The sequence below is a fragment of the Cyclopterus lumpus genome, chromosome 4 (genome assembly GCF_009769545.1).
Source record: "Cyclopterus lumpus isolate fCycLum1 chromosome 4, fCycLum1.pri, whole genome shotgun sequence".
In the NCBI taxonomy this organism is placed as follows: domain Eukaryota; kingdom Metazoa; phylum Chordata; class Actinopteri; order Perciformes; family Cyclopteridae; genus Cyclopterus; species Cyclopterus lumpus.
The window spans coordinates 15,171,685-15,180,417 of NC_046969.1; the positions used below are offsets into that span (position 1 = coordinate 15,171,685).

General features: G+C 40.2%; 1 protein-coding gene across 1 annotated transcript in view; it reads left to right on the forward strand.

Annotated features, from left to right (window-relative positions):
- ptprsa (protein tyrosine phosphatase receptor type Sa) overlaps window positions 1-3,421 on the forward strand; it is a 219,687-nt gene extending 216,266 nt beyond the window's left edge. The window contains exons 37-38 of the mRNA XM_034530398.1: window positions 980-1,115; window positions 1,410-3,421. Coding sequence (XP_034386289.1) covers window positions 980-1,115; window positions 1,410-1,478 — 205 coding nt within the window. The 3' untranslated portion in view covers window positions 1,479-3,421. The remainder of the gene's footprint in view (window positions 1-979; window positions 1,116-1,409) is intronic.
- Window positions 3,422-8,733: the final 5,312 nt, after the last annotated feature.

The window sequence follows — 8,733 nt, forward strand, 5'->3', positions numbered from 1 at the left end:
ACTCCCACCCTCTATTATTCTTCCTCCTCCTCTCCTCTCCTCAGCCACTATCTAATAGACCCACATGCTTTTTGTCATTAATTGCCTGATTACTTCCTGTGAATGGGGACACCAAATCCTCTCAGTCTGCAACGGCTCGGCAAGCCTTCAGATTTGGAGAGTTGATCTTTCGAGGGAGAGCGAGAGAGAGAGAGGGAGGGGAGCTCTGAGTGAGTTTAAGAGTCCATGTGACAAGCTGTGACCGACTCCCAGGAAGAGGCTTTGGGTGGGCTGACAGATACTGTGGCATGGGGGTTGGTTGTATGTTCTGCATGATATAGCTCAAACACCTACTGTGTTCGATATTCATTTATAGTTAAATAATATAAGTCATCTTTTGTCCTACGTCTGGCTTTGTCCCCCAACAGACACATACTTGTAAGCATACACACACACACAAACCAAAATCTAGCAGCTATAGCTTTCATTCTTCACTCAACAAAATTGCTTTGGCGGTTGGAAGAAGCCCAAATAAATCTGTTGTCATATCAATTATTGTTCCATTGGTGAAGTGGAAGTCATTTCACAGCAAAGCAGCTTAGAGAGGCAGCTCTCAAGTATTTCAGGATCTGAGTTAAGACGCAGTATTTCTGGAGAGCAGCAGCAGGCTGGGTTTCTCAACACATGGGAGGGGCTTAATGAGACAAAATGTTTGCTGGGTTGTTTGTGTGCCTTCTGTGTGTCCTTGAGGGCTCTTTTTGTGTTTGAGGAGAAGTCAAAGGGGATTCACACATGCAAATTGCGTCCTTGCCGGTTAACTCTTTAAGGCCGGCACAGCTGGTCTTGTTCTCGGTTAGACTAATATGAGTCACAAGGTTCTCACAAAACATACATAATATGGGACTAGAGAAGATCAGAAAGGACCAATAAAGATGTACCAATTAGTCCAGACATATCTATTACATCCTTATTAATTCACATTGTCGTTATGTGTTTCCAGTGCTGGCGTGGGCAGGACCGGAGTCTTCATCACCCTCAGCATCGTCCTGGAACGAATGCGCTATGAAGGCGTGGTTGACATCTTCCAGACAGTGAAGATGCTCCGGACACAGAGGCCAGCCATGGTCCAGACTGAGGTCAGTGGTCACACGGACATTTAAAAAACACAGGCGGCTTCTGATTTTGGGGATAACGTAAATGTACAATAGTTTAATGTAGTTTGGCGACTAAGTGCCACAGATATGTTAAAAGACCTGCAGATTAGTTCAACTTGACTAAATTCAGTAATTCATTATACCAAATATTGTATTGCCCCTGCGCCTGTGACAGCGCGGCCAGGGGTAGAATTCTTTGAGCCATACAACTTCGAGGCAATAATTCAAATGTTCTGATGCATTTTTTTCTTGCATTTTTGTGTTTCATCTCTACAGGATGAGTACCAATTCTGCTATCACGCAGCTCTGGAGTACTTAGGAAGCTTTGATCACTATGCAACGTAAAAAGCCATCTCTTCCCCCCAGAATCCTGTCGCCCCCCTCAACAGTCTCCTGAGCCATAGAAACTTTGAAATTTTAAACGACGACAGCAGACAACGATAACACCAATCCCTAATTCAGACATACCAAATAGGATCCTATTGTAGATGTTAGAAGACGACGCCCAACCAACCAGTTGAGAATAATTCCAATTCGATTAAGAGACCCTTTGGGAGGAAGCGAGGAAAATTGCCCATCATCAAGAAAAGAAAACCCTCATCCGGACCGGAACCAGACGCTCTGGCTCAAGCTGTGGGGCGGGTATTGATCAAAGTGTCAGACTGCTTACCTTACCTCAAGTGTTTCAATGTGGAGGACATTGTAAACATTCGTGGACATTTCTCTTCTCAAAAATATCTTTGCGATACAACGGTAACGAGCAACAGTGAATGAAGAAGGCAACAGCAAAAAGGCAGATGGATGTAGCCAAGACGGGGTGACTTTATAGTTTTTTGATATGCATAGGTGTTAAAGGGGGTTGAAGTATTTCTATCAACACATTTTGTGAGTGATATCCAGAGAAATGACCAAATTGTGGTTTCCTGTGTGAACCCAAATGGCTTTCCCCAAACTCTAGTAAGACAAAAACATCTAATCAGTGGAGACGTAACGAGCACGAGAATTATACCATCTAGCATAAAATACACCATGAGTTCTTTTACACTGTCCCTCTAATGATATGCATAACTGTGTGGAAAAACACTCAACTATTAAAGTATAGATCACATTACTGCCTGTCCTCAAGCGCCAAGAGCTTAGAGAATAAACAGTGGGTTTGGGAAGAAGGCAGCAAGACATATCTTAAGATCAGGTAGTTTCAGGAATTGTGAACTTGTGTAAAATCAGTATCCCAAGGCAGGTAACCACGGTGATGGTGAGATACCGCCGTGTGTTAGAGGTGCCCCAGGAGGTCTTGACTGTTGCGAGAAGCTTTTGCCGGGTCGTCTTGCGGATGGTCACGGTGGGAAAAATGGCAACCGCATCCCATGATTTTTTACAATCACTCTTCTCCTTGGAACCATTGCATCATGGGGCTTCGGCGTTATTATCCACCATTTTAAACTAGAGTTCAATCTGGTGGGCGAGAAGCTTTGGAACAAACAGGAATAACCAAACAAGGATTGCCGCAGAGCCTGGGCTTACTTTGTGTACAGTGACCAACGCTCTCACCATCAGTGTTTCAAACGTTTTCGTCTTATGAGGAAATTTCCTTTTTTTTCTTTTCTGTTATAATCTTCTGTCCAAACCAAACATGCTGCTTATCTCGTGTATGCTGTAAGTGTGACTCTTGAGGGAGAGGAAACTGACGAACAAAAGATGCTAGCTCTGCTAACCGCACGCGCCGTGGCGGGTATGACTGAGAGCGCATCCATATGACAACATGATCCAACAGTGTTTTCCACCTCTCCTTTTCCCCCCCCCAGCCTCCTCTATTATCATCGATTTCATTCTGTAAGACACTCAAGGGCGGCAGAGGCCTGTTGCAATTACAAAGCTGTACGTTTATGTGGTTAACAAATTGGCCTTCCGTTCCACCGTATGTGTGTTTGGTAACAGGTGGATGAACAAAGTGGTTGCTTTGGTTTTGTCCTCCGTTTTATAGCTGATGACTATATGGGTGACAGGCCATATTGAATCTCGATGCCATGATGTGATAATGAAATTCTACGGTACAACTTACTTGCACATCCATAAGGAAAAAAAGAAGAAAAAAAACTTGAAACAACCCCCCCCCCCCCAAAAACAACTGCAAGTTGGAATTGACGCGCTAATGTATATGTGTCTGATAAAAAAAAAGTTTTCATTTTGAGATCAGTGCTTTGGAACAGAGTGTACGGATTCTGTGGAGGTTTCTGATGGGTGTGCACAAAGACCAGAGCGATGGACAGAACTGCGTGTAATCTTTTCTTATTTCCAAAAAAGCCTTATTGTTATTGTAACATTATGAAAACATTACTGTTGTATTATGATGACTTATTTTACATTACATAGTTGACTTTTTATTTTATTTTTGGTTTAGTTTTTTAACAAAGATGTTGTATCACATTTTTTTTTAATTAGCAGGAAAAGAGAAATGCTTATTTGTTCATATTACGTTGAAAAACATTCTATTTTTTCACTTAAGAAATGTTAAGTATAACATGTCTGTGTGTACGTGTTCCATATATGTACGTACGTATACATATATACTGCACACTCACACATTCATATATATTTAAATGCAGAATATACAGATATATCCAAACACTTAGTATTAATGACATTATTCTCCTCATCATCTTTTTTTTTATACCACCCACTTCTCATGTTTGAAAATATCACTTTTTATTGATTTATTTTTGTTTGTGTATATGTTTTTTGTAATCTTAGAAACCTTGTGCATTTCTTTAAAAAAAAAAGTGGAGGTGATATCGGTGCTTTGCCTGAATCACTCACCAATGTTTAACCTCTACCCCCGGGTAGATCCTGTGCCGATGAGGAGATGCCATTTTTAAACCTTGTTGAGATTCTTTATTATCATTAACTTGTAGGCATTAGTATTATTTTGATCCTTTTAGCAACTGTTGAATTATGAACTGGTCTACAAAATATCTAATCAATCAAAAATGTCATAATTGAACTTTTTTGTTTGCTAAAGCAGCCCCACTTGACATACTGTACCTATATGACCATGTACAGACTATGACCCTCACAGTTATTAAGAAAATCCTCTTAAGTGTTTTCTCTTTTTTTACTTTTATTATTATTTTCTGACATATTGTGGTCTTTCATTTTGTTAGATATCCACTATGATCTAGAATATACCTGTAAATAAACAAATATATAGATTATATGTATTTGTATCATTTGCCCCTCAAGATCTCATACTTTGAGTGGCATCAGAATCACATCGAGGTTCTGCTCATATACGACTTCCTGGTGTTTGTAACGCCTGTTTTTGTTCCTTCTGAAATGTTCTTTCTCCAGCCCTGCTCCCCGGTCTTTAATTACCACACATGTTTTTCTGCCTTTAATTTCCCCTGCTTTCAGTTACACTGGGAAACAAGCCAGCTCCTGTTCTCACACCTATAGCCTCAATGAGGGCATGCGATCAGCTTCAGAGATCTGCTGGTTTAATTTAGCTGAGGATGGGAAGTTAGTCCACTCACTAACCATTTGAATTGCTAATCAACCATCAACACAAGGGCCTGTTACATTCTCATGCTCAATGTGTACATAAACCTGGCATTAGCAAGGGTCTACTACACACTATGGAACTACAGCAACTTGAGGAGCTTAAACATTGATTCTGTTTTCATTATTAGACCTAATGTCAAATTCTAACAAAAAAAGGTGGAGATTCTTAACTGCCTAAAATGCCAAGGTGTAATCCACAGATCTATCATTGTTTTATGGACAAATGCAGCTATGACAAAGGCCATACATAGTTCTGTTGCAACATGCCATGTTGATTTATTTTCTCCCTAGAGCATTTTTAAGCGTTGTATAAACCCATACCATGTGTTTTTCTTCAGCCATGTTTCACTGTGGGATGCAGAAAGAAATCAGGACTCAATGAAACAAAGCAGTGCAATGCAACCAAGAGAAGAAAGACCAAGACAACCAAAAACTTGCTGCAAATTCACATTTCCAGCACGTCATTTCTGAACAGTGGAAAACCTTTAGATGTTTCATAATGAACTAAAATCCTGAACTGAAGTATTTTGGAACTCAAAAATGGCCCCAATGCCAACACTGAAACCATGGAAGTCTTTGGAAGCTTGTGCACCGTGTTACTCTTTTGACTTCATGTAAAGATGCGAGACCTTTGAGAACAGACACCAAATTTACTGGAATATGTCGCAGGATATTTAGGGGATGTGGTTGGGGGGGGGGACTAACAAAAAAGCAACACTAACAAAAAATGGCATCAAAAAGAATAGAACATATACAGTACATACAGGAAAAATGAAAAAGAACCCAATCTCAGCAAAATAGTTTTTCCTTTGTATAAGGGCCAAGTGCTATCACTTTCAAACTGTTACTTCTAACTGAAACAATAATTGGTTTAAAGCCACTGTGTATGTAGATATGTTGACTTTGTATTAAAGAAATGTTGTCTGAAAACCATTTTGCGTGTGATTTTTGGCTGATAGAGTATATTATGAGTTAGTGTGATTCTTCAAGATATCTTTCCTCAAGTCTGATCATCTGCCTACTGTGCCTATACATGTCTGATCTCTGTGTATAATATGCAAACAGCTGGGAAGAGTTACTACAATACTTCAATTGCATCAGCACTTACTTTGTCCATCATCCATAACACTGGAACCTGCATTGAATCACGTGCTAGGAGAGCCCGCAGGACAAGTGGTGAAGCACACAGATGGTGCACTTCTTTTGTTGATAGATGGCTTGATTAGCTTCCTTCTATATTTGTTCATCAGCCTCTTTGCAAACATATCCCATGTCCCAAAGCCCCTCTTCAAGCTTGATAAATGTCACCCAGACAGGCTGATATTTGTGCAGAGGTACACCTTCACCTGGTGGTGCTTGTTCTCTCATCCATCTTCATATATTTCCTACCCTAAAATGTAAATTTCCACAAATTAAAGGAAAATAATGTTACCAAACCGTACTGTATTGGCCTGACACTAGTTTAGATTACAGCTCACACATTACAGTGAGATTACTTAGTATACTGCCGGTATTTATAAAATACTTGTACGCCTATCCCTAATATTGAGTGGTTCTTTGCTTATCCATTTCACACTTTAATCACAGGGTGTAATACACGTTTACAATGTAATTACAGTGCAAACATGTAAGAGTGTAACTAGTTTATAGGTGCACAAAATCCACATTTGTTCATTTGCACTTATTATACTTCTTCCCATATACTATTAACTACCCAGTAATTATTCCATTGGTTCCATGCATGTACTAAATATTTACACTGTAAGAGACTAACGAATCTAATGGTGATTTGGTGAAATATGTCAATATTTCAAGTCCTCTCTCCTCCTCTCACCTCCCTGTGCATTGCCATTTAATTCACATGTGCATCATTTGCTGATGATGAGCTCCTTGTCACCTGAAACAGCAATCTGCTAAATCGCAAGAGAAATGTCATTTATTAAAGGCTAATATACGCAGAAGTACACCCTGTTTCAAGGATGATGTTACTAATTGTCTGCTCAGAAAGCTGTTTCAGTCCATTCTTTCCTAATCGGGGCGAGCCAACAGACCGAGCGTGAGGGCAGGCGAAGAAGTGAATTAGGGCGGTGATTATGCAGTGATTCAGACAGCAGCTCATTAGGACCCAGCTAAGCAAGCAATCAACGAATCAATGTGACAGTGGACCCAAAAGCCACAGAAATTTGTAATAAATGGCAACGCGATAAATTGGATTATCCACAGCCCCATGGCCAAGCTCTTTCTGTTGCAAATGACAAATCAATCCAATCATGCCACAAAAAAAGCCCAAAGTACCAGAAAAAGGGGCCTTGAGTTGCTCTGAACTTTGATGGTATCTCTCTGAAATGTGCCTTGTTGAGGTTGTGGCTTTCTAGAGGTCATTTCTATAAGATATTCAGGGCTCTAAAATATTCATGACAGGCCATTAGGTGTTTATGACCGCCTTTTATAATGCGAGATTTACCGACATTTGAACTCAGCCAGAACAGTAAAGGTGTCAGAGGGATACATGCCACATGCCTACTGATTCACGGAGGAGAAGGAAACTCGCCATTGAGATCTTGATGATGTAAATGAGCAGCAAAGGAGCGATTTTAAATAAAATGCAGAGGCAACAGGATTCTCTTCTCACCTTTTTGTATTCCAGGTACAAGACATGGATCCACTCCATCTCCTTGCATCAAATCATTCTCGTTGACTGAAACACATGGTGAAGAAACACTGAGATAGATAGATAAATAGACAGATAGACAGATAGACAGATAGACAGCTGGTAAAAATAATTCTCCTAAAAGTAATATTGCATTCCTCCTGTCAAAACTGTATTTTGGCTCAATTTTGCTTCCCCTTCTGTAGAAAAGTCAAACATGTTTCTAAAAAGGCGTTGCTGCCATCTGCGGGATATTATATGCTATTTCATCATTGGGACAAACACACTGAAGACCAATTTCCGTTCAATTAAATCAGAGATCATTGTATTGTCTTTTCCAGAGCTAGCGTATAGCTTTCTCAGTGAGAGACGTGCTTTGTAATGTCTTTAATTGTCTTACACATTTAGTTTTGATACACCAACATATGGAAGCTGTGCATTGAGACAAACAGGTGTGGCTTTGACCAAAACAACTGAAGTATCCCCCTGCAACCAGATTACATATGACACCCCCCCTGCTGTAAACGGTGACATGACACCTGTCCTGTGTTTATGCTCTTGTGCTGTTATTTCCTATAATTTGTCTTTTGTTCCCCTCCATCCTCTCAGCCTCTCTATTTCCAGCCAGAGCTCCACCACTGACTGATTGTTGCTATTAAAACAGGTTCCTGTTGGAAAGGGAAGAAGGGCTATACTCTCTAATGTTCCCTTTTTGTCTTTCTCTTTTCACTCACTTCCCTCATCTACCATTTCTTTTTCTTCCTCTTTGTTCCCTGTTATTCCCCCAATTCCTCTGTTTACATCCGACACACAGCCATGCCAGGGGCCTTGTTCTCTGCTGATTGATCGGTCCAATGCTGGTCCAGAGTGAAGTAATGGATTTCTTCTTCTTCTTCTTCTTTTTTTTAAAGGCTGCATTAGAAACAGGGGGCTTTAATTTTAAAAGAAATTGGCAGGTTGAATCTTATGAAAGATGATTGAGCCTTTTCGGAGCAGAATACATACTCTGGGCTAAAGGTCAAGATATCTCGATCTGTGTTGCATATATTTGGACCATACTGTGTGAAAATGTGTCTCAAACAAGTCGTTCGACCTTGTGGAAGCGCAGTGCTACATTTCTGGAGTACCACATAAATCATGTGTTACTTGGCATGGCAGAGATTTTTTCCCTTACCTTAACCAAGTAACCAAGACCAGGTTTGTCTTCATCCTGCCATTGTAGATGCCATATCTGCTATATATATATATATATATATATGTTTACATATGTATATATGTACTGTATATACATAGAGAGAGAGAGAGAGGGGGGGGGGGGGGGGAGGGAGAGAGAATTTAGGTGTGTTTAGTTTGTGTTTGTTTAGGTATGATGATGACAGGAGGTATGTTGTG